General features: G+C 42.6%; 1 protein-coding gene across 1 annotated transcript in view; it reads left to right on the top strand.

Moving 5' to 3' along the window:
* NOS2 (nitric oxide synthase 2) overlaps positions 1 to 25,816 on the top strand; it is a 53,036-nt gene extending 27,220 nt beyond the window's left edge. Inside the window, exons 12-27 of the mRNA XM_058164275.1 lie at positions 16 to 210; positions 3,827 to 3,909; positions 3,991 to 4,135; positions 6,590 to 6,694; positions 6,782 to 6,831; positions 7,098 to 7,272; positions 8,677 to 8,809; positions 11,006 to 11,084; positions 12,277 to 12,455; positions 13,673 to 13,836; positions 16,128 to 16,338; positions 17,773 to 17,860; positions 19,052 to 19,173; positions 21,527 to 21,675; positions 23,491 to 23,685; positions 24,538 to 25,816. Coding sequence (XP_058020258.1) covers positions 16 to 210; positions 3,827 to 3,909; positions 3,991 to 4,135; positions 6,590 to 6,694; positions 6,782 to 6,831; positions 7,098 to 7,272; positions 8,677 to 8,809; positions 11,006 to 11,084; positions 12,277 to 12,455; positions 13,673 to 13,836; positions 16,128 to 16,338; positions 17,773 to 17,860; positions 19,052 to 19,173; positions 21,527 to 21,675; positions 23,491 to 23,685; positions 24,538 to 24,666 — 2,202 coding nt within the window. The 3' untranslated portion in view covers positions 24,667 to 25,816. The remainder of the gene's footprint in view (positions 1 to 15; positions 211 to 3,826; positions 3,910 to 3,990; positions 4,136 to 6,589; positions 6,695 to 6,781; positions 6,832 to 7,097; positions 7,273 to 8,676; positions 8,810 to 11,005; positions 11,085 to 12,276; positions 12,456 to 13,672; positions 13,837 to 16,127; positions 16,339 to 17,772; positions 17,861 to 19,051; positions 19,174 to 21,526; positions 21,676 to 23,490; positions 23,686 to 24,537) is intronic.

Here is a 25,816-nt window from a genome sequence, read left to right as displayed (position 1 = left end):
CTGTGACTCTTCTAGAAGCAAAGCATCACTATCATGGACCACCATTCTGCCGCGGAATCATTCATGAAATACATGCAGAATGAATACCGGATTCGTGGCGGGTGTCCGGCAGATTGGGTTTGGCTGGTTCCTCCCATCTCGGGTAGCATTACACCTCTCTTCCACCAGGAGATGTTGAATTACATTATCTCACCGTTCTATTATTATCAGGTGAGCTAAGTTCAATTCTGGGGATTGCGTGGTTCCTCTGAGCATCTTTCAATTCAAAATCAGTGATGGTTTTTTTTTTCCGTGAAACATTGCAAAACTGGCTTTTACAATTATTTTTATTTTTAATTTATGGATTAGATTTGTAGCTTATAAATAACTCAAGATGGCTAACATACCTAGCATTCCTTCCTCCTCTTAGTTTCCCCACAACAGCCCCATGAGATAGGTTGGGCTGAGAGAGAGTAACCTGCCCCAGTTGACTTTCATGCCTAAAGTGGGATTAGAACTCACAGTCTCCTGGTGATTGGCTAAAGTTACCCAGCCAGCTTTCATGCCTAAGGTGGAACTAGAACTCACAGTCTCCTGGTTTCTAGGCCAGAACCTTGACAACCATAAATTGGCTTCCATTATAGTGGAACGGATATATTAGGGATATATAGAATGGACGCGGTGGCTCAGTGGCTAGGACGCTGAGCTTGTCGATCAAAAGGTCGGCAATTCAGCGGTTCAAATCCCTAGTGCCACCTAATGGGGTGAGCTCCCATTACTTGTCCCAGCTTCTGCCAACCTAGTAGTTCGAAAGCACATAAAAAATGCAAGTAGAAAAAAATAGGGATCACCTTTGGTGGGAAGGTAACAGCGTTCCGTGTGCCTTTGGCATTTAATCATGCCGGCCACATGACCACGGAAACATCTTCAGACAGTGCTGACTCTTCAGCTTTGAAACGGAGATGAGCACCGCCCCCTAGAGTCGGGAACAACTAGCACATATGTGCGAGGGGAATCTTTACCTTTACCTTTATAGAATGGATGGATGGATGGATGGATGGAGTAATTTCCCCAGGTTCTAAGTATTATTCCCATGAAAATTGAGTCCAGACCACTGGTTTACCTCTGCCACCAGCTAATTCAAACTTAGTTCTGCCTTCCTGCCTTCTTTTATCCTTATCAAGATAATCAGGAGGTGCTGGATGGCCCTTTGCAAGGACATGCTGAGGAGTTTAGTGGTTATCTATATGATAAAATCGCTCAGCTCCGGGATGGTCTGGACCGTAATTGGGATGATCCAAGTGAGAGGGCGGAGTCGCGTCTTGTTGAGATTGTTTGGGATGAGTTTGATCCTGTGGCTCCTGAGGACGTGGACAGGTTGTTGGGGAGGCTTCACGCCACTACATGTTTACTGGACCCGTGCCCTTCCTGGTTGGTGCTGGCCACACAGGAGGTGACACGAGGCTGGCTCCAGGCTCAAGTTCAATCCCTCCAAGACGGAGTGGCTGTGGATGCCGGCACCCCAATACAGTCAGCTGCAGCCGCAGCTGACTGTTGGGGGCGAGTTATTGGCCCCAAGGGAAAGGGTGCGCAACTTGGGTGTTCTCCTGGATGAACGGCTGTCGTTTGAAGATCATTTGACGGCCGTCTCCAGGAGGGCCTTTCACCAGGTTCGCCTGGTTCACCAGTTGCGCCCCTTCCTTGATCGGGATGCCTTATGCACAGTCACTCATGCTCTGATTACCTCTCGCTTAGATTATTGCAATGCTCTCTACATGGGGCTTCAGTTAGTCCAGAATGCAGCTGCGCGGGTGATAGAGGGAGCTCCATGTAGCTCCCATGTAACACCACTCCTGCGCAGACTGCACTGGCTGCCTGTGGTCTTTCAGGTGCACTTTAAGGTTTTGGTTACTACCTTTAAAGCGCTCCATGGCATAGGGCCTGGGTACTTACGGGACTGCCTTCTGTTACCTCATGCCTCCCACCGACCCGTACGCTCACACAGAGAGGGACTTCTCAGGGTGCCGTCCGCTAAACAATGTCGGCTGGCAGCCCCCAGGGGAAGATCCTTCTCTGTGGGGGCTCCTATCCTCTGGAACGAACTTCCCCCTGGTTTACGCCAAATACCTGACCTTCGGACCTTTTGAATTGAAAACGTATTTATTTACTCGCGCGAGGCTGGCCTAAGTTTTAGTTATATTTTAAATTCTAAATTTTATATTTCTAAATTTTATATGAATTTTAATCGGGTTTTTAGATTTTTAAATGTTTTAAAGTTTCGGCCAACTATATAATAAGTTTTTTAATTTTGTTCTTAATTGTATATTGTTTGTGTTTTTATTCTGGCTGTACACCGCCCTGAGTCCTTCGGGAGAAGGGCGGTATAGAAATCTAATAAATAATAATAATAATAATAATCCCACATTTCATCTAGTTCTAAGCAGAAATTTAGAAAACATAATTTTGAGAAGCAAGGAATAGCTTATTCCTTATTAAGGGAGCATTAACATTATTAAGGGAGCAATTGTTTGTGATCAATGCAAAGTATAAATATATTATAACTAGGCTTGGCAATGATAAGGGCTATGGTGGCGCAGTGGTTAGAATGCAATACTGCAGGTTACTTTTGCGGACTGTTGGCTGCCTACATTTCAACAGTTCAATCCTGACTGGCTCAAGATTAATTCAGTCTTCCATCCTTCCGAGGTCGGTAAAATGAGGACCCAGTTTATTGGAGGCAATATGCTAACTCTGTAAACCACTTAGAGAGGGCTATAAAGCACTGTGAAGTGGTATATAAGTCTAAGTGCTATTGCTATTGCTATTTGTCAAGGAGTAATCCTCCTTGAAGTCATCCTTAACACATAGCAGTATTCAAGTATATCCCTATGTGAAGCTTCCTTGATTCCTAAAAGATTTCAGAATGGCCCAGAAGTTGACAAGGATCCATAGGAAGAAATACAATTCACCAGTGCTCCAAGTTCAATTTAGCAAGTGCAGAAATCCCGTTGTTTTCCACAACAAAGGGAATAAGGGATAGAAGCAGAATGTGGAAAGAGCCAGTGAAGGAAACGTGCAGGAGAAGTCATAGGTCTGTGGAATCAGTGATAGCTTTATAACTATAGAACTGCAGAAAAAAACAATTATTACCAACCTGCCGTCCATTGAGGACCTGTATACTGCACGAATCAAAAAGAGGGCTGTGAAAATAATTACAGACCCCTCACATCCTGGACATAAACTGTTTCAACTCCTACCCTCAAAACGACGCTATAGAGCACTGCACACCAGAACAACTAGACACAAGAACAGTTTCTTCCCAAACGCCATCACTCTGCTAAACAACTAATTCCCTCAACACTGTCAAACTACTGCCCTACTATTAATCTTTTCATCGTTCCCATCACCCATTTCCTTCCACTTATGACTGTAACTTTGTTGCTTTGTTGCTTACGATTTTTACTGATATTGATTGTTTCCTGATTGCTTATTTGTAGCCTATGACTATCATTAAGTGTTGTAAGCAGTGGTGGGATTCAGCCAGTTCGCACCACTTCGGGAGAACCGGTTATTAACTTTCTGAGCAGTTTGGTGAACTGGTTGTTTGGAAGAAATCATTAGGGCAGAGAACCGTTGTTAAATTATTTGAATCCCACCACTGGTTGTAAGTGTTGTACTTTGATGAAGGTATCTTTTCTTTTATGTACACTGAGAGCATATGCACCAAGACAAATTCCTTGTGTGTCCAATCACACTTGGCCAATAAAATTCTATAAGCAAAATTGGGTAACTGGCTTAAATCATGGTAATCTGACATTGAAATGTCCGACTTCTCCTATCCTTCCAGGTGGAGGCATGGAAAACACACGTCTGGAAAGATGAGAAACACAAGCCAAAGAAAAGAGAGATCAGATTCTGCATATGGGCCAAGTACGTTTCCACGATAGGTTATGATACCCGTCTGAAAATCTACTCTTGGACCTGGGTCAAAGAAAATGCTTTTCTTTGCAGGGCTGTGTTTTTTGCGTCCTCGTTGATGCGAAGAGCCATGGCGGTCAGGATCAAAGCAACGGTGCTCTATGCAACAGAGACAGGGAAGTCAGAGACGCTCGCTCGAAAGCTGGGGGATATGTTCAATTGCGCCTTCAGTACCAAGGTAAGTTGCTGGTGATCGACTGTGTCCTATAAATATTGTTTTACTTGTGAAGAAGAGCAATATGGGTAGTCCTTGACTGACAACCAGAGGTGGGTTTCAGCAGGTTCTGACCAGTTCTGGAGAACCGGTAGCGGAAATTTTGAGTAGTTCGGAGAACCGGTAGTAAAATTTTTGACTGGCCCCGCCCCCCATCTATTCTCTGCCTCCCAATTCCAATTAACGGGCCTCTGTGGCTCAGACTGGTAAGACAGTCTGTTATTAACAGCAGCTGCTTGCAATTACTGCAGGTTCAAGCCCCACCAGGCCCAAGGTTGACTCAGCCTTCCATCCTTTATAAGGTAGGTAAAATGAGGACCCAGATGGTTGGGGGCAATAAGTTGACTTTGTATATAATATACAAATGGATGAAGACTATTGCTTGACATAGTGTAAGCCGCCCTGAGTCTTCGGAGAAGGGCGGGATATAAATGCAAATTTTAAAAAAAAATTCCCAGCTGATCGGGAGAAGTCAGTTTCCACCCATTGCTTCTTGTTCGGCCCTCAGATGCTTTGGAGAACAGCCTGACTCCCTCTTCTTTGTGGCAATATCTCAGGGGTTGCCACAGAGAAGAGGGAGTCGGGCTGTTCTCCAAAGCACCTGAGGGTAGAACAAGAAGCAATGGGTGGAAACTAATCAAGGAGAGAAGCAACCTAGAACTAAGGAGAAATTTCCTGACAGTGTCGTGTCCCACTCCTCCGCTGACGGCCGGGTCAGGGAAATCCGAATCAGGCTTGCCTCTGCAGCTCTGCCCAAAGTCCTAGCAAAGTCCTCAGAGCAGGCAGGAGACCAGTAAGTGACTTCAGCAAGATAAGTTCGACTTTTGCCTGACTCAGAGACTGCCAGAAAGGAGATCCTTTATATAGGCCATGGGGTGTGGCTCCATGACTCAGCACTCATTAAGGCCTGCCCCTCCCTTCCTTCTGTTGCCTCCGCCTATCCAATCTTCTGATGCGAGGGTCACTCCAATCAGCTGTTGGTAATAAACCCTCCTCAGGCTCACATGCTGTGGAGGAGGGGGAGGGGTCTAGCTGCTCCGTTTGCCTGGGCATGGAGTCAGGGCTGGGGCCGGGAGGTGCTCCTTCTTCTGCAGTTTGTCTGGGCATGGAGCCAGGACTGGGGCCGGGAGGCATACATTCCTCCGTGTTCGGGAGCAGATAAGAAGGCCCCGGCTGCTCTGAGGGCGGGCAAGACACAACAGACAGTTAGAACAATTAATAAGTGGAACGACTTGCCTGCAGAAGTTGTGAATGCTCCAACACTGGACATTTTTAAGAAAATGTTGGATAACCATCTGACTGACTGACTGGGTTTCCTGCCTGGGCAGGGGGTTGGACTAGAAGGCCTCCAAGGTCCCTTCCAACTCTGTTGTTATATTATATTATATTAAAATGGGGATTTTTGCAGTAACTTTCCCCTGGAGTCGGGAGGGAATGGAGATTTTACAGTATCCTTCCCCTGCCACGCTATAACTTGTTGCTGGCAATCCTTATGATTTATATTAATATATTGACCATCAATTGTGTTGTAAATGTTGTACCTTGATGAACTATCTTTTCTTTTATGTACACTGAGAGCATATGCACCAAGACAAATTCCTTGTGTGTCCAATCACACTTGGCCAATAAAATTCTATTCTATATACTGCTTCACAGTGCTTTTACAGTCCTCTCTAAGCGATTTACAGAGTCAGCCTATTGCCCCCAACAATCTGGGTCCTCATTTTATCTACCTCGGAAGACTGGAAGGCTGAGTCAACCTTGAGCCTGGTGAGAGTCGAACTGCCAAATTGCAGGCAGCCGGCAGTCAGCAGAAGTAGCCTGCAGTACTGCACTCTAACCACTGCGCCACTGTGGCTCTCAGTGCATTGTCTCTGCCTCCCACTTATATAAAGCAGAGACAAGGTTGATGACGTAGACAAGGTAGCTATTAGGGAAGCTTGTCTTCCACAATGTATTGTGTTAGTACTAAAGCTTGGCTATGTTCTTAAGTAACCTGTGACCCCCCCCCCTTTTTTTTTTTTTGAATTTATATCCCGCCCTTCTCCAAAGATTCAGGGCGGCTTACACTGTGTTAAGCAATAGTCTTCATCCATTTGTATATTATATACAAAGTCAACTTTATTGCCCCCAACAATCTGGGTCCTCATTTTACCTACCTTATAAAGGATGGAAGGCTGAGTCAACCTTGGGCCTGATGGGACTAGAACCTGCAGTAATTGCAAGCAGCTGTGTTAATAACAGACAGACTTAGTCTGCTGAGCCACCAGAGGCCCTTGAGTTCACTTAGCAACTGACTATATGTTTTTCAGGTTCTGAAGAAAGATGGACAATGAATATTATTTTCTTCCCTCACTATGTTTTGTCCACTTCCATTTATCTTCCCCAGTCCCTGATAACATTTCTTTCTCCTTTTAGGTTACCTGTATGGGGGATTACAACCTAAGAGACCTTGAGAAGGAAACTCTACTTCTGGTGGTCACCAGCACTTTTGGAAATGGCGATGCACCAAGCAACGGCAAAGTAATACTTTTAATGCATGCTCTATAGTGATTTTCCACAATCAGTCAAACTATCCCTGCAATATATGTCTTTTTTTCTTTATTATAGACTCTGCAGAATGCCCTCTTGTCAATGAAACAACTGAGTAACAAATTCCGGTAATTATGTCCAGAATTTTGCTTATCCCAATTAACCAATTCCTATTCTTTATGGAACTGTTCTAAGTTGAGGACTGCCAGTATTCTCAATTCTATCAAGCAGCAGGCTTGTGAACTTTTCAATAGGTTGTTAACAGAGGTACTTCAACGGAGATAATCTCAGAAGGAAAAATGCCTGTTTTAAAATGAGATCTCCTCCAACACACACACTGCTTATGATTATATTTGTAAAAACCAGCATTAATGCAGCTTTTCTCTTCAAACAGGTATGCGGTCTTTGGCTTGGGTTCAAGCATGTATCCAGAATTCTGTGCCTTTGCCTGTCTTGTGCACCAAAAACTTGCACAGTTGGGGGCATTTCCAGTCAGCCCAATGGGTGAAGGAGATGAACTCAATGGGCAAGAAGAAGCTTTTCGGAACTGGGCCATTCTTACATTTCAGGTAGCTACAATAACACAATAAATTGATTGTTTCCTAGTATGATTCGATTGCTTATTTGTACCCTATGACTATCATTAAGTGTTGTACCTTATGATTCTTGATGAATGTATCTTTTCTTTTTATGTACATGAGAGCATATGCACCAGAGATAAATTCCTTGTGTGTCAAATCACACTTGGCCAATAAAGAATTCTATTCTATTCTATTCTATTCTATTCTATTCTATTCTATTCTATTCTATTCTATTCTATTCTATTCTATTCTATTCTATAACCTTGATGCCCAGTGAGTCTCTGAGTTTCCAATGTCTCTGCAGCGGATACCAGAATCCAGTGATTTAGTTCAGTATTTTTCAAACTTGGCAACTTTTAAGATGTGTGGACTTCAACTCCCAGAATTTCACAGCCAGGATGAGGAATTCTGGGAATTTAAGTCCACTCATCTAAAAGTTGCCAAATTTGCAAAACACGGCTTTAACTGATTTCCATGGGAGAAATGAGAGGTTTGAGGTTTGCCCCAGCCCAGAAACATTATTTATCCTGGGTGGAGAGAGCCTAGCAAGAGAGAATCTAAATGAGATAAATACAGTACAGAAAAAATAAATGACTTTTATAGAAAGGTAACCCTAGCCTTAGTATATGGCTAGGTATACTAACTATACCTTAGTTTTCATTTTGCAACCACAATTGGGATTGGCAACTGCAGTTAAGCAAGGAGGTTGCTAAGTGAAATCACAACTGCACTTAGGGTCTTCTTCAATTTTCCTTGGCTTTACAACCCGCAAAGGTTGTAAATGCAAAGATTGGTCTTAAAATTACTTTTTCATCACCTTCCTAAACCAGGCAGTCATTTAACAAAAATTACTTGTATGTGTTCAACGACTGCTGTTTTACTTCCTGTTTCTTCCTCTGGAAAGCCTGTGTGGAGTCTGCATTTACACCACATTGCCGGTTAGCCAGGCTATTGAATAACAGGCTCTTTTCTTGGTCTTTCTCCTCTCATTCCCAATGGTGTCCCCTAGTTATCCATTAAATTGCTCTAAGGCACAATGGGGCTAATCTCCTAATCCAGTTTTGCTTTCTAAAGAAGCAAATCATGTCACTTCCATGCATAATGGATGTTAATTACATTGAAAACGCTCACTTTCCTTCTCCATGCACATATTAGCCTTGGCCTCCCCAGAAGCAAGAAAGCGTCATTGTTTGCATGATCTTGGCAGTTGCCCGTGCTGTGAATTGAAACCGGCTTTTTAAACAAGCCACTTGACTGAAATTAATTTCATTTACTTTTAACCCCCTAACTGGAAGGTTCAAGATGACTAGCCCAGAGGCTCAAGATGATTACATAGAGTCCTCAATAACATCCATCTATTCTTTTTTTTAATATATATATATATTTGAGAAGACTGCCTGTGAAATTTTTGATATCCGTGGAAAGCACAAGATCCTGTTACCAAAAGAATATACATGTAAGGAAAGCTGGAACCCCAGGGATTTTAGGATTGTATATGACTCTCGGCCATTGGATTTAGAGAAAGGTATGGTCTCCTCTGATCCTTAAATGCCTTTATTTTTAATTGAATGTTGTTATCATCACTTTGATCCTTTTTAATAAGTATTTTTCAACCTTGGTGACTTTAAGATGTATGGATTTTATGCTGGCTGAGGAATTCTGAGAGCCCATACTTCTTAAAGTTGCCAAGGTTGGAAAACAGTGTTTTAACTCATGGAATATATCCTACTACTTACCGTATTTTTCAGAGTATAAGACGCACCTTTTTCCCCAAAAAAAGAGGGTGAAAATCTGGGTGCATGTTATACTCCGAATGTAGCCCTACCCAGCTTCTCAAACAGAGGTTTCAGAGGCTGAAAAAAGGATCAGAAATGAAGCTTCAGAAAAGAAGCCCCCAAATAGAGCTTCAGGAAAAAAAGCCTCCAAACAGAGCTTCAGAAAAGAAGCCCCCAAACAGAGCTTCAGAAGTTTTTTTTTCTGAAGCTCTGTTTTGGAGGCTTTCAGAGGCAGAAAAAAAGATTTTTCTGAAACAGAATTTCAAGTTTCAAAGTTCCATCAAAGTGCCAATTGTACGTTTCAAATTTTATGTTTTATTCCAAGCTCACAACAAAACATATTCCCCCATTTTGTGCCCATCCATTGGGTGACAATATACGGTAATTATAATTTCAATTATACCCTTGAAATCGTAACTGCCAAATCACATTTTTCAGTTCTATTCTCTATCTAATAACAGATGAGTTACCTATAAATTTTAATAAACTAAAATTGACATTTGCTTCTCTTCAATTAGTCAACTTGTATGTGTTAAAAACAACACAACAACCACAAAATACAGATTTTGGTTGTGCAGAAAAGGCAATCAAGTAGTCCTTGAATTACAAGTTATAACCTCTCCTCAAAATTACGACTGCAAACTCATACACAATCTCTCTCTCTCTCTCTCTCTCTCTCTCTCTCTCTCACATACACAGACACACCCTAGAGCCATATTATTCCATTTTGGGCACTTGGCAATTAGCTCACATTTATTTTTATTTTTTTTATTTACATTTATAAACCGCCCTTCTCCGAAGACTCAGGGCGGCTTACAGTGTATAAGGCAATAGTCTCATTCTATTTGTATATTTTTACAAAGTCAACTTATTGCCCCCCCAACAATCTGGGTCCTCATTTTACCTACCTTATAAAGGATGGAAGGCTGAGTCAACCTTGGGCCGGGCTTGAACCTGCAGTAATTGCAGGCTGCTGTGTTCTAATAACAGGCTTCTTACAGCCTGAGCTATCACGGCCCTTTATGACTGGTTGCAGCATCCTACGGTCACGCGAATGCAGTTTGCAATGCTTTTTTTGCCATTTTCCAGCCAAAAAAATGTCCATTCGATAAGCTAGATTCAGACCACACGATCCGCTTAACGACTGCAGCGACTGGCTTAACAATAACTGTAAAAGGGATTGTAAAATCAAGGCCGGTCGTTTAATGACGACTCAACTTACAACCGCAGCAGCTTACAACCAGAATGCCAGGCTCAATAGCGATTGTAACTCAAGGACCTCTGGTGGCTCAGCAGACTAAATCTGTCTGTTATTAACACAGCTGCTTGCAATGACTGCAAGTTCAAGTCCCACCAGGCCCAAGGTTGACTCAGTCTTCCATCCTTTATAAGGTAGGTAAAATGAGGACCCAGATTGTTGGGGCAATAAGTTGACTTTGTATATAATATACAAATGGATGAAGACTATTGCTTAACACAGTGTAAGCCGCCCTGAGTCTTCGGAGAAGGGCGGGATATAAATTCAAATAAAAAAAAAAAAGGACTGCCCATCTGTGACAGGAGGACAGCTGGGTGTGCAGATGGCACCTATCAAGAACACTTCAAAAACAGGTGCATCTTTCCCCCAGCTGCTCCAGCATCTTGGGGAAAATTGCACTGGGTTTAAGACAGAGGTTGGGTTCTACTTACCTTTACTACCGGTTCGCAATGGGATCGCGCAAGCGCCAAGCTTCTGCACATGCGCAGATGGTCTATGATGACATCTGGGTGGGTGGGCGGAGCCTGGCCTAGTTTTCCTACTAGTTCGCAAGAACCGGACCGAACCGGGGGCAACCCACCATTGGTTTAAGATGTCTTGGGATGCTTTTGAGACGTTATCTGTAATGGTCCAAATTTTTTTAGCTGTGACCAAAGACAGTTTATTTGTTTCTTTGTTTTCTCTGTAGCACTTGGTGATATTCATGGGAAAAATGTAGTTCCACTGACCCTCAAATTTCGGCAGAATCTTCAAAGTTCACAGTCCAGGTATTCTTTCCTGCTTGCCATACTCTCTATTTTTTTTTTTTTTTTGAACCCGTTAAACTTCTAACTGCACATAAAGTATGCATTCAAATTTGCAGAAAGATTTTATTTTTAACTTTGTGCCACATAAAGGTTGTATTAGCCAGTGTGTACTTAGATATGCATATTGACCAGCGTTGCCTAAACTTTTTCCATGTGATACAAACATACAGTTACATTTCAATAAAAGAATTACATACTACCGATAAATGGTTAAATAGAATTGTTCCAAAATAAAGCAGCGTTGAAAATCACTGAATTTTAGCTCAATATAAGGAAGAGAGAGACTTCTTTTTAAGGGCCAAAAGCTACATTCAGTTTTTAAAAGACCTGCCAAGAGTTTTATGTGTCAATAAATATGGGCTAAAAAAGAAGAAAAAATCATCCTTAATCTTCCCTTTTCTTGCTGGAAAAGGAATTAACATTTTTCAATCCCTTGGTGTTAGTCAATTATATCTTTAAATGTATACAAGTTTAAAATCCTTGTCTAAAGAGATTCTCAATCATCCAAGTCATGGTTGACCCAAAGGTGCTTTTTTCCTAAAGGTAACTGGACCTTCTTGGTTTTTTTCCTTTGAAAAAATGTTTTGCTTTTCATCCAAGAATTGAAAAAGTTTATGGGCCTCTGGTGGCTCAACAGACTAATGCAGTCTGTTATTAACACAGCTGCTTGCAATTACTGCAAGTTCAAGTCCCACCAGGCCCAAGGTTGACTCAGCCTTCCATCCTTTATAAGGTAGGTAAAATGAGGACCCAGATTGTTGGGGGGCAATAAAAGTTGACTTTGTATATAATATACAAATGGATGAAGACTAATGCTAACATAGTGTAAGCCGCCCTGAGTCTTCGGAGAAGGGCGGGATATAAATTCAAAATTTAAAAAAAATGTTTTTCAAAGGAAAAATACAAGAAAAAAAACAAGAAAATCCAGTCCTTGCTGTCTATCTCGGCTTATGTAGCTTAGAGAACCCTTCCCTCAACTAAAAATATAATGATCTGTATTGAAGTTCAAAAGTCTTCCCATAAATGGTGTCAAAAAAATCACACCGTAATGCTTCCCGCATGAAGTTTGAGAAGTATCCCGTCTTGTGATTTTAACAAGGAAATCCTGTGACGGTTGACTTAAAATGGGTTTGTGTTTCCCTTTCCTTTTCAGCCGCGTTACCATGCTAATTAAACTTTCCTGTGAAACCAATCAGGAAATCAACTATCTCCCAGGGGACCATCTTGGGATCTTCCCTACAAACCGAGAAGCTTTGGTTGATGGTATCATCTCCCGAGTAGCAGATGCTCCTCCGTTCAATGAAATCTTTAGACTGGAAACATGCCGCGATCGTAAGTTAGGAGTCCTCTTTCCAACTTTTTTTGCTATGGGAAACGTTAAGAAAACTAAGATCATCTCATCCGGCCCTCTCAATTCCTGGCAAATAGATGGGGAAGAAATGGAGGTAGTGACAGATTTTATTTTCCTGGGCTCCAAGATCATCGCAGATGGGGACTCCAGCAAGAAATTAAAAGACTCTTGCTCCTGGGGAGGAAAGCTATGGCAAATCTAGACAGCGTACTAAAAAGCAGAGACATCACCCTGCCAACAAAAGTGTGTATAGTCTACGCTATGATTTTCCCAATTGCAATGTATGCCTGTGAAAGTTGGACCATAAGAAAGGGTGAGTGCCAAAGAATTGAGACCTTTGAACTATGGTTCAAAGTCCTCAGTCCTAGAGGAGATCAACCCTGACTGCTCTCTAGAAGGCCAGATCCTGAAGATGAAACTCAAGTACTTTGACTCATTGGAGAAGAGCCTAATGCTGGGAACGATTAAGGGCAAAAGAAGAAGGGGACGACAGAGAACGAGGTGGCTGGGTGGAGTCACTGAAGCAGTAGGCGTGAGCTTAAATGGACTCCAGAGGATGATAGAGGACAGGAAGGCCTGGAGGAATGTTGTCCATTGGGTCGCAATGAGTTGGACACGACTTCGCAACTAACAACAACAAATGATACCTTTACAAGAAAGGGACAATGCATATCCAAATGAATTTGGAGTGAACAAGAAAGAAAAAGGATACCTCTGTTATCTTGGCATTCAGTTCTTTTCCAATTGGGCAAGAGTGGGTAGCATTTTAGCCTTTCACCTCCCAAAGGGACCTCATGGTGAAGGGATTTTTATCAGAAAAATCGTGTGTGGGGAATTTGGGACTTCTTTTGTTCCATTTGGGGTGTGGCATTTTTGTTAGCTATTTTTTCCCTGAGTAAAAGAGGTGTGTTAAGTCAATTGAGAGTTTAAAGCTCCTTGTTTTACTACTTTCACACACTCCAAAACGGAAAAGCCATTCATTCTAAATTGGGAGGCATGATTTAAAAGCTATGGGGATGAGGTATCCCCTGCAGGGATCATATTGACTTCAATTAGCAGTTCGGGCCAACAGGAAAGACCGTTTTGGAAGACAACTGGTCAGATGTATTTATTTTTGACTTTGATGAAGTCTCTCCCCAACTGATTTCCTCTGTTGACTCTCAGAATATATTCTCACCCATTTCCTCTTTCATTCCAGGTGGCTACTGGACTCCTTACAAAAAGTTTCCAGCATGTACACTGTACCAAGCTTTGATGCATTTCCTTGATGTCACCTCTCCTCCTTCCCAGCAGTTGCTAAGATCATTTTCCCAGCTGGCAGAAGATAAAAGTGAGAAGGAAAAGCTGCATCTCTTGTGTCATGTGAGTTTGGGACTAGATAAAGGCAGGGAGAGAAAATTTTGCTTATAGATCATGTCTCTGTTTCATCTGCTAGCAGCTGGCCAACCATCGTTGATCTTCAAAAGTTAGGCAGGGTTGGACTCGGTTCTAAGGCCAGTTTATAATTCCTTGGTAAGACCACACTTGGAATATTGCATCCAGTTTTGGTCACCACAATATAAAAAATATGTTCAAACTCTAGAAAGAATGCAGAGAAAAGCAATAAAAGCAAAAAACTGGAAATTTTAAAGAAAATGTTGGATAGCCATTTGTTTGAAATGGTGTAGGGTTTCCTGCCTGGGCAGGGGGTTGGACTGGAAGACCTCCAAGGTCCCTTCCAACTCTGTTATGATGTTATTATTAACAAAGATGATTAGGGAGCTGGAGGCTAAAACATACTAAGAACAGTTGCAGGAATTGGGAATGTCTGGTTTAATGAAAAGAAGGATTAGGGGTGACATGATAGCAGTGTTCCAATATCTCAGGGGCTGCCCCAAAGAAGAGGGAGTCAATCTATTCTCCAAAGCAACTGAGGGCAGGACAAGAAGCAATGGGTGGAAACTAATCAAGGAGAGAAGCAACTTAGAACGAAGGAGAAATTTCCTGATAATTAGAACAATCAGGGGAACGACTTGTCTCCAGAAGTTGTAAATGCTCCAACACTGAAAATGTTTAAAAAGAGAATGGACAACCATTTGTGTGAAATGGTGTATGGTTTCCTCAGTGGTGGAATTCATTTTTTTTTTACTACCGGTTCTGTGGGTATGGCGTGGTGGGTGTGGTGTGGCTTGGTGAGTGTGGCAGGGGAAGGATACTGCAAAATCTCCATTCCCTCCCCACTCCTGGGGGAAGGATATTGCAAAATCTCCATTCCCACCCCACTCTGGTGCCAGCCAGAGGTGGTATTTGCCGGTTCTCTGGACTACTCAAAGTTTCTGCTACTGGTTCTCCAGAATCTGCTGAATTTCACCCGTGGTTTTCCTGCATGAGCAGGAGGTTGATCTAGACCAGGGGTCTCCAACCTTGGTCCCTTTAAGACTTGTGGACTTCAACTCCCAGAGTCTCTGGGACTCTGGGAGTTGAAGTCCCCAGGTCTTAAAGGCACCAAGGTTGGAGACCCCTGGTCTAGAAGACCTCCAAGGTCCCTTCCAATTCTATTCTGTTAGTGCTTGGGTGGGAGACCATCAGGAGATTTCATGGCTGTAGACCATACTGGGAAGTTGAAAACATTCCAATAGCAGATCACTTATGTCCTGCTATTAAAAAGGCTACATCAACATGCCTGTATGGTAATCAAGCTCAATTCAACAGGATCTTTAATATAGCTACAATAGTGCAAGTCTGGTGAACTGATCAGGGATTGGTAACATAATCACTGTATTTAGGATAACACATTTCCATCTCTGGCTTTGAGTCAAATTTATGCCTATTGTTATTTCTATGTTCTTTTCCTGTTTAATAGCAACAGCACTCTTAGACTTATACAGTATACTGCTTCATAGTGCTTTACAGCCCTCTCTTCAACAGTTTACAGAATTAGCATATTGCCCCCAACAATCTTGTGTTATCTCTTGGAATTTTATAAGGTACCATTGTTTCTACAACAGGCTGCACCCCCATTTTGAAGGAGATATAAATAATATTATAATAATATTATAATAACAGAGTTGGAAGGGACCTTGGAGGTCTTCTAGTCCAACCCCCTACCCAGGCAGGAAACCCTACACCACTTCAGACAAATGATTATCCAACATCTTCTTAAAAATTTCCAGTGTTGGAGCATTCACAACTTCTGGAGGCATCTTGTTCCACTTATTAATTGTTCTAACTGTCAGGAAATTTCTCCTTAGTTCTAAGTTGCTTCTTTCCTTGTTTAGTTTCCACCCATTGCTTCTTGTTCTACCCTCTGGTACTTTAGAGAATAGTTTGACTCCCTCTTCTTTGTGGCAATCCCTGAGATATTGGAATATTACTATCATGTCTCCCCTAGTCCTTCTTTTCATTAAACTAGGCATGCCCAGTTCCTGCAACCGTTCTTCACTTGTTTTAGCCTCCAGTCCCCTCATCATCTTTGTTGCTCTTCTCTGCACTCTTTCTAGAGTCTCCACATCTTTTTTACATCGTGGCGACCAAAACTGAATGCAATATTTCAAGTGTGGCCTTACCAAGGCATTATAAAGTGGTATTAACATTTCACGTGATCTTGTCATCAAGATCAATCCATAAATAAACACCAAGTGTCTGAGTGTCTGTTTGTTTGTTTTCCACTGTAGAATTTGGAGGAATACAACAAGTGGAAATTTTACAACAGCCCTACTATTTTGGAAGTCCTGGAGGAATTCCCATCCATCAGGCTCTCAACAGCCTTCTTACTCTCTCAGCTGCCTTTACTCAAACCCAGATATTACTCCATCAGTTCTTCGCAGGATTGGGCGCCCCAGGAATTACATTTGACTGTGGCTGTAGTGACCTATAGATCTAGAAGTAAGTGGGCTTTCTGTTCTGAAACTTCATTTGGCCCCGTGTTTGCGGTGACCCTTCATCAAATGTGACAGCCGGTTTGGTCTAGTGGTTAAAGCACCAGGCTAGAAAGTAGGAGAGTGTGAGTTCTAGTCCCGCTTTAGGCATGAAAACCAGTTTGGGTGACTTTGGGCCAGTCATTCTTTCTCCACCCAGCCCACCTCACAGTGTTGTTGTTGTGGAGAAAAATAAGAGGAAGAAGGAGTATTAGCTATGGTCGCCACCTTGAGTTGTTTAAAAATAATAAAAAGCAGAATTACAAAAAATTGAACAGTAAATGCAGGTAGCCCTTGATTTACGACCACAATTGAGCCCAAAGTTTTTGTTGCTAAGCAAGGCAATTGTTAGATGAATTTTTTCCCCCATTTTACAACCTTTCTTGCCACAGTCGCTAAACGAATCACTGCAACTGTTAAGGTAGTAACCTGGTTGTTAAGTGAATCTTCCTTGTTGACTTTGTTTGTAAGAAGGTCGAAAAAGATGATCACGTGACCCTGGGAGACTGCAATCGTCATAAATATGGGTCATTTGCCAAGTGTCTGAATTTTAATCACGCAACCAATGGGGATGCTACAATAGTTGTAAGTGTGAAGAATGGTCATAAGTTACTTTTTTCAGTGGCATTGTAACTTTGAGTGGTCACTAAATGAACTGTTGTAAGTGGAGGACGACCTGTACAGTGATTTCTCAGGAGTCTTCTCCAACAGCAAAGTTCAAAAGCATTAATACTCTTCTTATCCTCTAACTCAGGGGTAGTCAACCTTTTTATACCTACCGCCCACTTTTGTATCTGTTAGTAGTAAAATTTTCTAACCGCCCACCGGTTCCACACTAATGTGCCATGTATCCTCATCTGCGCATGCCTCTCGCGCATCGTGGATTGGGTTTGGGGGGGGTGCCGGCTACCAGCTCTGCTTGTCTGTTACAAGTGGGTGGTGTGGGGGGAGATGCGTGAGCTATTCTGGGACGAGGCTCTTTTGTTTGCGGTCGAACGATAGCGCCATTTAGTTTCACTTACATAACGTGAACTAAACCTATGCACAGATGATACAAATAGTATATTTTCAGCAATTTAAATTGTCACGGGGAATTTTATGAAAACCTAATGAAAATATTTTTAAATAATGCTATGAAAATTTTTTAAAAAGTCAATTAAATTTAAAAAAATGAAAGTGCTTCAGTATCAGACACAACCCCTACTGCCCACCATGAAAGCTGGAACACCCACTAGTGGGCAGTAAGGACCAGGTTGACTACCACTGTTCTAACTGGAGCCTACTAAAATCACCCTACAGCAAAGTCTGTCTGCTCACCTTTCTTGTGATTTCAGCTAAACCTTCTCAAAATACTTCACCAAAACATCACGTGTGTGTTCTTTTTCTCTCCCTTTCTTCTCAGATGGAAAAGGTCCAGTGCACCATGGGATATGCAGTACTTGGTTGAACACAGTGGCCCCGAAAAAGACAATTCCCTGTTTTATTCGCAGGTACTATCACACCTGAAATGTATCTTGTAACAAAAACTTGAGTTCTAAAACTGAAAAAATACCCAAATGGTGTCATATGAAATGTAGGTTGATTCTGTTAGGAATGTAAAGCATATGGACTAATTTTTGGAAACCATATGGATTAATTTTTGGAAAGCATATGTACTAATTTCTAGAAAGCATATGGACTAATTTCTAGAAAGCATATGGACTAATTTCTAGAAAGCATATGGACTAATTTCTGGACTGTTCAAAGACCTGTAAATAGAAATTAAATAAACAAGGGGATGGGCTCTATCTTAGTCTTTTCTCTAAGTGAGAGCGAAAAGAAAAATAAAAGCAGGCAAACCAGGCCTAAACATTTCCAATTGGCATAGGTAGAATGTATCTCAATGTACAGCTAGACTTCCCTTATGAATTGCCCCATTTAGCACCCATTTAAAGTTACGATGGTATAAAAAAAACCCAACAACTTTGTCACCAATCCTTGCATTTATGACTGTCACATTGTTTCATGGTAACATGATCGCCATTTGCCTGCTTCCTAAGTGGCTTGTGACAAACAGAGTTAACGGAGAACACAGAAAGGAAAGTCACATTATGCTTTGCGAAGAAGTGTTAGAAGTCAGTTGTGAAGAAGTGTTAGAAGTCCGTTGCGATCATCTGAATTTCTGCTTAGGGACCACAAAGCTTAGCAATGGACTTGAATAGAATAGAATTTTTTAGAATAGAATTTTTATTGGCCAAGTGTGATTGGACACACAAGGAATTTGTCTTGGTGCATATGCTGTCAGTGTACATAAAAGAAAAGATACGTTCATCAAGGTACGTTCATCAATTGTGATTGCTAAGTGAGGACTCCCTATATCTATTTGAAATCTAAAGGAATTAAAGACCCATGATCTGTTGCAAAATAATCTGAGAAGTGTATTCATGGGAGAAGAGCAGTGGTGGATTGCTACCAGTTCGCCCTGGCTTGGGCAAACCGGTAGCAGCGACAGCGGGAGGCTCTGCCCACCTGCCCAGACATCTCTCCGCATGTGCAGAAACATCGCGCACGCATGTGAGCACCCCCACGCACCCACAAGCAAAACGGTAGCGACGTGATTTGAATCCCGCCACTGAAGAAGAGATATTTGCACTTCCTGCTTCTCTAGGAGTAAGATATTTGTTTGTTTCATTGTTATCTAGTGCTGCTGGATTCCAACTTCCAAAAGATCCAAGAAAACCGTGCATCCTGATTGGTCCTGGTACAGGAATTGCTCCTTTTAGAAGCTTCTGGCAACAACGACACTTTGACTTAGAAAAGAAAGGTGAAGAGGACTTTGCTTTACTTTCTGAGTGATCCGGTTGGACCAATCCACGTGCAATTGAAATAGGCAGGGAGGTTTAGAGGTTGGCATTATCTAACAATTAGCACTAGCAATAGCACTTGGGCTTCTACAACACTTCATAATGCTTTACACCACTCTCTAGGCCAGGGGTCTCCAATCTTGGCAACTTGAAGACTTGTGTTGTGTCTTGCCCGCTCTCACCGCAGCCGGGGCCTTCTTATCTGCTTCCGAACGCTGAGGAATGTCCTAGTATGCCTCCCGGCCCCAGCCCTGGCTCCATGCCCAGACAGGCTGAGGAGGAGGAAGCACCTCGCCCCAGCCCTGGCTCCATGCCCAGGCAAAGGGAGCAACTAGACCCCTCCCCCTCCCCCACAGCATGTGAGCCTGAGGGAGGTCAATTACCAACAGCTGCCGACTGGAGTGACCCTCGCTTCAGAAGAATTGATAGGCGGCGGCGTCACAAGGAAGGGAGGGGCAGGCCTGGATAAGTGCTGAGTCATGGAGCCACACCCCATGGCCTATATAAAAGATCTGCTTTCTGGCATTCTCTGAGTCAGGCAAAGTCGAACATATCTTGCTGAAGTCACTTTCTGGTCTCCTCCCTGCCTTGAGGACTTTGCTAGGACTTTGGCAGAGCTGCAGAGGCACGCCTGATTTGGATTTCCCTGACCCGGCCGTCAGCGGAGGAGTGGGACACGACAACTTGCGGACTTCAACTTCCAGAATACCTCAGCCAGCAAAGCTTCAACTCCCAATTCTGGGAGTTGAAGTCCGCAAGTCTTTAAGTTGCCAAGGTTGGAAACCCCTGCTCTAGGGAGTTTACAGAGTCAGCATCTTGCCTCCCAACAATCTGGGTCCTCATTTGACCAACCTCGGAAGGATGGAAGGCTGAGTCTTGAGCCAGTCCGGATCGAACTACTGGCAATCGGCAGCGTTAGCTTGCAATACCCCATTCTAACCACTGTGCCACCACAGCTCTAATTAGAAATTCGAAAGTCTAATTTTTTATTTGGGCTCATAGAATACAAGCCTTACTCTTTTGGAAAATTTGCTTAAACCTGTGAAGTAGATCTTGGAAAAGAGAACCTGTTAAGATAGGTCTAAAAATCAAACCCCAACTTAATCTGAGGCAGCCTTTGATGCTTCATGAGACTCATGCTCCCGTGTCCCACTCAGTGCTGCAACGCAATCATTAAATTGTGGTTTTGCAACATGGCTTTGTTCCCCTTTTGATGACACTGTGAGTTGCTTCTCTTCTTTCCAAATGTGATCATGTTGGGGCATTCAGGGGCCCTTCTGTTCGTTCTGTTGACTGGGACACTTTTTATTTATTTTATTTATTTATTGATCAATCATATATAAAGTAAACGTATAAACATAATTTGGATACATGAAAAGAGTAAGTAAAAAAAGGAATATTAGGACAGGGATGGTGTCCTGTCTCCTTCCCCCACCTCGGAGTAACGAGCTGGCCTTCAGCCAGTGGATTCACGGCTCTTATCAGTCCTGGCAGAGAAATAGCAGCTGCTTGCCAAAGTTCAAACGAATGGCTCGCTGAGTAAGACTTCAGCTCTCTTTGAAACGGTTCAGCTAATCTTTTGCTCCCCGTGGAGTGAGAGCAGTCCCAAAGCTCCTTATATATCCTGTGGGGTGGGGTTCCTGCCCCACCCTTCCCTTTGATGACGCCGCCTCTCTAATCTTCTGAAGCGCGGGTCGATCCAAGCTTGATTGTTATCAGCTGTGTCTGAAGGCGTAGCCTGAGGAAGAGAGGAATTAGGGGATGACAGCCTCATTACGTCCTCCGACTGGTCTGGTTCTGGCTCCTGGAACCGGGCCAAAGGCATCGGTGCTCCTGAGGTAAGCCTTACTGGCCCTTCCCCCTCACTCTCGGAGTCACTTTCGGGCATGAGCCAGGTTTGGGGGCTGGAGTCACAACAGTGGGTAAGCACGCTGGTGCGCTTATGCACGCCCCTTACTTAGGAATGGGGTGAGGTCAACAGTAGACAGTCTTAAGGTTAAAGTTTTGGGGGTTTGCGGATGAGACCACAGAGTCAGGTGGTGCATTCCAGGCATTGACCACTCTGTTACTGAAGTCATATTTTCTGCAATCGAGTTTGGAGCGGTTCACTTTAAGTTTGTATCTATTGTGTGCTTGTGTATTGTTGTGGTTGAAGCTGAAGGAGTCACTGACAGGTAGGACATTGTGGTAGATAATTTTATGCACTATGCCTAGGTCACTTAGGAGTCACTGGACTCCTTCTCCATATTCAGACCCAAAGAGTGTCTTGAGCTACCTAAGAAGCCCAATTGATTTTGGCCTTCTGGTTTTTAGGGATCCAAGGGAGAGGTCTGATCCTGCTGTTCGGCTGCCGTCACTCCAGTCTGGACCACCTCTACCGAGAAGAAATGGAGGAGATGCATCAGAAAGGGATTCTCCAAGAGGTCTACACGGCTTACTCCAGAGAGCCCGGGAATCCCAAAGTAAGCCTCCGTTGCATCTTGACTTTGATACTTTGCTCACCGCAGAGCACTAAATTGTATCTAGGAAGTCCTGGGTTCAAGTTCTAGTCCCACTGATTAAAAGGAGCAGGAACACAAAGATGGTAAGGAAGCAGGGTGGGCGAAAACAGTATAACACAGGTAGTCCTTGACTTACAACAGTCCGTTTTGTGACCATTCGTTACAACGGCACGAGTTGGTGGAATTGTTTTAGTATACAGGTAGTCCTCAACTTACAGCAGTTCATTTAATGACTGTTCAAAGTTACAACATCACTGGAAAAAAAAATGACTCACGGCCATTTTTCACACTTACGACCATTGCAGCATCCCTTTTGGTCAGTGATCAAAATTCAGATGCTTGTCAGCTGACTCACATTTATGACCGTTGCAGTGTCCCAGGGTCATGTGATCACCTTTTGTGAACTTCTGACACGCAAAGATCAACGGGGAAGCCTAATTCACTTAACAACTGTGTTACTAACTTAACAACTGCAGTGATTCACTTAACAAGAAGGGTCATAAAATAGGACAAAACTCACTTAACAAACATCTCACTTAGCAACAGATATATTGGGCTCAACTGTGGTCACAAGTTGAGGACTACTTGTATGTGATCATTATCTTCTCTGCCTAAGTAACCTCATCCTTGCAATTGCGTATGGCAGCAAAGCCTATAGTTGCTTGCAGGGATGAACTTACCTAGTTGGGTCAAGGAAAGTCTGCAAGCAAACATCCAACTTCCAAAAGCATCAAGAACTGCACAGTTCAACTCTGAGCTATAGATCAGCCTTGGCAACTTTAAGACTAGTGGACTCCGAGGAATTCTGGGAGTTGAAGTCCACAAGTCTTAAAGTTACTAAGGTTGGAGACCCCTGCTATAGATAGTCTCTTCTGGACATAAACTTTCAACTCCTACCCTCAAAACGACGCTATAGAGCACTGCACACCAGAACAACTAGACACAAGAACAGTTTTTTCCCGAAGGCCATCACTCTGCTAAACAAATAATTCCATCAACACTGTCAAACTATTTACTGAATCTGCACTACTATTAATTGTCTCATCGTTCCCATCACCCATCTCTTTCCACTTATGACTGTATGACTATAACTTGTTGCTGGCAATCCTTATGATTTATATTGATATATTGACCATCAATTGTGTTGTAAATGTTGTACCTTGATGAACGTATCTTTTCTTTTATGTACACTGAGAGCATATGCACCAAGACAAATTCCTTGTGTGTCCAATCACACTTGGCCAATAAAATTCTATTCTATTCTATTCTATTCTATTCTATTCTATTCTATTCTATTCTATTCTATTCTATTCTATTCTATTCTATTCTATTCTAATAGTATATACGTTATGGGTGCTGTGCTCTACAATACTGGGATTCTGCTAATTATTTGCCCCAGCTGTGGCATAGATTGTCCAACTACTGGGCGATAGACACCCTAGTGCCTTCAAAATGTTTTGAAGTATACTTCAATGTTCTCCTTCCCTCCTCTTCTTCCTTATTTTTAGAGTCTACGTTTGTCAGTCTTTTTAAAAAGAAGTATTCACTTGTAATTTGCTCTACTTTAAAAAGCTTTGTAGCCAGAGCATCCCAATTCCATGCTTCCAACAGATAAATGAATTTCATAATCCTGGCCACCAGCCTCACTGGGGAGGACTAATGGGAACCATAACCCAGAAACTTCTGGCAAGCACTAAACTAACGATCCAGTTTATGAAGCGATTAAATATTGCAGCTTTCTCAGAAAAAAATCTGAATGATATGCAAATGGTTCAGGTTTATGTGCAGGATCTCCTTCGGAAAGAATTAGAAGCAGAGGTATACAGGCTTCTCCATGAAGAAGGGGGACATCTGTATGTCTGCGGGGACATCCGCATGGCCAGCGAAGTGGCTAAGACCTTAAAGGAGATGTTTGCAAAGAAGCTGAGCTTGACTGAAGAGGAAGCAGAGGACTATTGTTTTCAGCTAAAGGTATGATGACCCATTTCCATTTGGTTGGCCGCCAAACTCAATCCTAAACCTAATCCGCCTTGTAAATATTGTCTTGTAAATCATCCCCCACTGGAAGTTCTCAACTCATGCCTTGTCATTTGAGGTCATCCAGGCTTCTGGCATTCCTCAACAGAAGAGGGCCGAGTTGATTTTTTGGTTGAATGACTTTAGGAATGATCTTCTAAGTGGGCAAGGAAAAGTCTTTGAGGGACACAAATACGGTGGGAAGTCGTAAGAAGTTGGCAATCTTTGATTTTTTAGATAGGCTTTCCAAGCTGAGACCCTAAAAACGAATTCTAATTTCCATCATCTCCCAAATTCTAGTTCAGCATACTGGATTAGGGGGTGGCTCAGCAGTTAAGGAGCTGGACTTGTCGACTGGAAAGCCGGTGGCCCGGGGTTTGAAACCTGAGCACTACACAATGGGCTGAATTCCCATCCTCGCCTCAGCTCCTGCCAACCGAGCTGTTCAAAAGCATGCAAATGCGAGTAGAAAAATAGGTACCTTTTTGGTGGGAAGTTAGCGCTCTGTGATGTCATGCTGGTCACATAACCGTGGAAAAGTCTTCAGACAGCACTGGCTCAATGACATTTAACTGAGTTTGCATTGGAGGGCTTCCCACAGTGAATGATCAAAATGAAAAAAAAGTAGCTGCAATCCAAGCCTTATCCTTTGTTACGTGCAGTCAGATTTTGACCCTCCCTATATATGATGCTGGTTTGAACAATTTCTGTTTTGAGTCCTTCCATCCAGGCCTCTATTTAAAATTCCACAGGAATTATACAAAAACAATTCCATCGAGTCTTAACTTTCCTTGTTGTGTTTTACAGAGGCAGAAACGATACAAAGAGGACATCTTTGGAGCAACGTTTCCAAAAGAGAACCAAAGAACCATGGAAGAAATAAAAACTGAAAGACCCATAAAAATCTTAGACTCTCAAGCCCAGTTAAAACTTTAACCGTAACTTCCTACACAGAGGCCTTCTTTAGCCTCAACGGGGGTCCCCAAATGTTGCTTTTACAGCAGTGTCTGCCAACGTGGACCAAATAAGCAGAATTTGCACCACAAAACCAAATTGTTTGGGTTTTGGATAAAACACACATACTGTACTATTTTATTTAATTCTATTTAATTCTTTTAGACTATGTCTATTTTATTGGAACTTTTGTAGTGATCAGTCTTTATTATATTATTATTATTATTATTATTATTATTATTATTATTTAAATTCCATTCTTGGACAAAGGGGGCAGCTTTTGTGGGCTGTTTTCACCCTGCTTTTGTGTGTTCAGAAGAGAAACGGCTAACCTCATATAAAACCAAAAACTGGAACTGCTTATAGGTGCTTGCACAGGGGCAACTGCGGGAGGATTTAAAAAAAAAAATCAAGATGACAGCAATAATCGTATGACTGCATACATATCACACATAAAAAGGGACCGGAATTAATTATGCCATTGCAGTTGCCATCTTGACTTTTCTTGACTTCCTCTGTGGATGTTCCTGGCCGTTCATAATATGTGCCTGAGGCATTGCTGTTGGAGGTCATGTTTTCCCAGCACACAACGTTACAAGGGAAGGAGTGTGATTTCTGGATTGTAGCTATGTTGCTAGGGTCCTTTTTCTTCCCGGGGCTGAGAGAGGGACTGGCTGAAGGGTCACCTCAGACAGGGCTAGAACTCAGTTGTTATCCGGTGCCTTAACCATTACACCAAGCTGGCTCTCAACACCACATCACCACCCGATTTCACATTCCAATAGCATCAACCCATTCCCAATATGTTACTACAGTATTTGCTGAAAACGAGTCTACTCTTTTGAGAACTTCAACATTGGCATTACAGCCACCTTTCAAACACAGGACCAGCATTTGTTGAGGCAGAATTGGTATTGATGATCCTATTCTTAAAGAAGACCGCTGTCCCAAAACGGTGGGTTATCGATTGTCCCACCTTGAATGCCCTTCAAGAGTCTGTCTTGTCGTCCTGAAGGAGCCGGTCTCGATCAGCACAGGGCAAATAAAATCAGATCATCTATTGACTTGAACATGGTTTTTTTTTTTGGTCTCACATCTTGGGGGAATGGGAAGGATCAATGTGAGGGAAAGA

This window comes from Ahaetulla prasina, chromosome 1, assembly GCF_028640845.1.
Source record: "Ahaetulla prasina isolate Xishuangbanna chromosome 1, ASM2864084v1, whole genome shotgun sequence".
Taxonomy (NCBI): Eukaryota; Metazoa; Chordata; class Lepidosauria; order Squamata; family Colubridae; genus Ahaetulla; species Ahaetulla prasina.
Note: the sequence above shows the minus strand (reverse complement) of the source record. Positions and strands in the feature narration are given on the sequence as shown.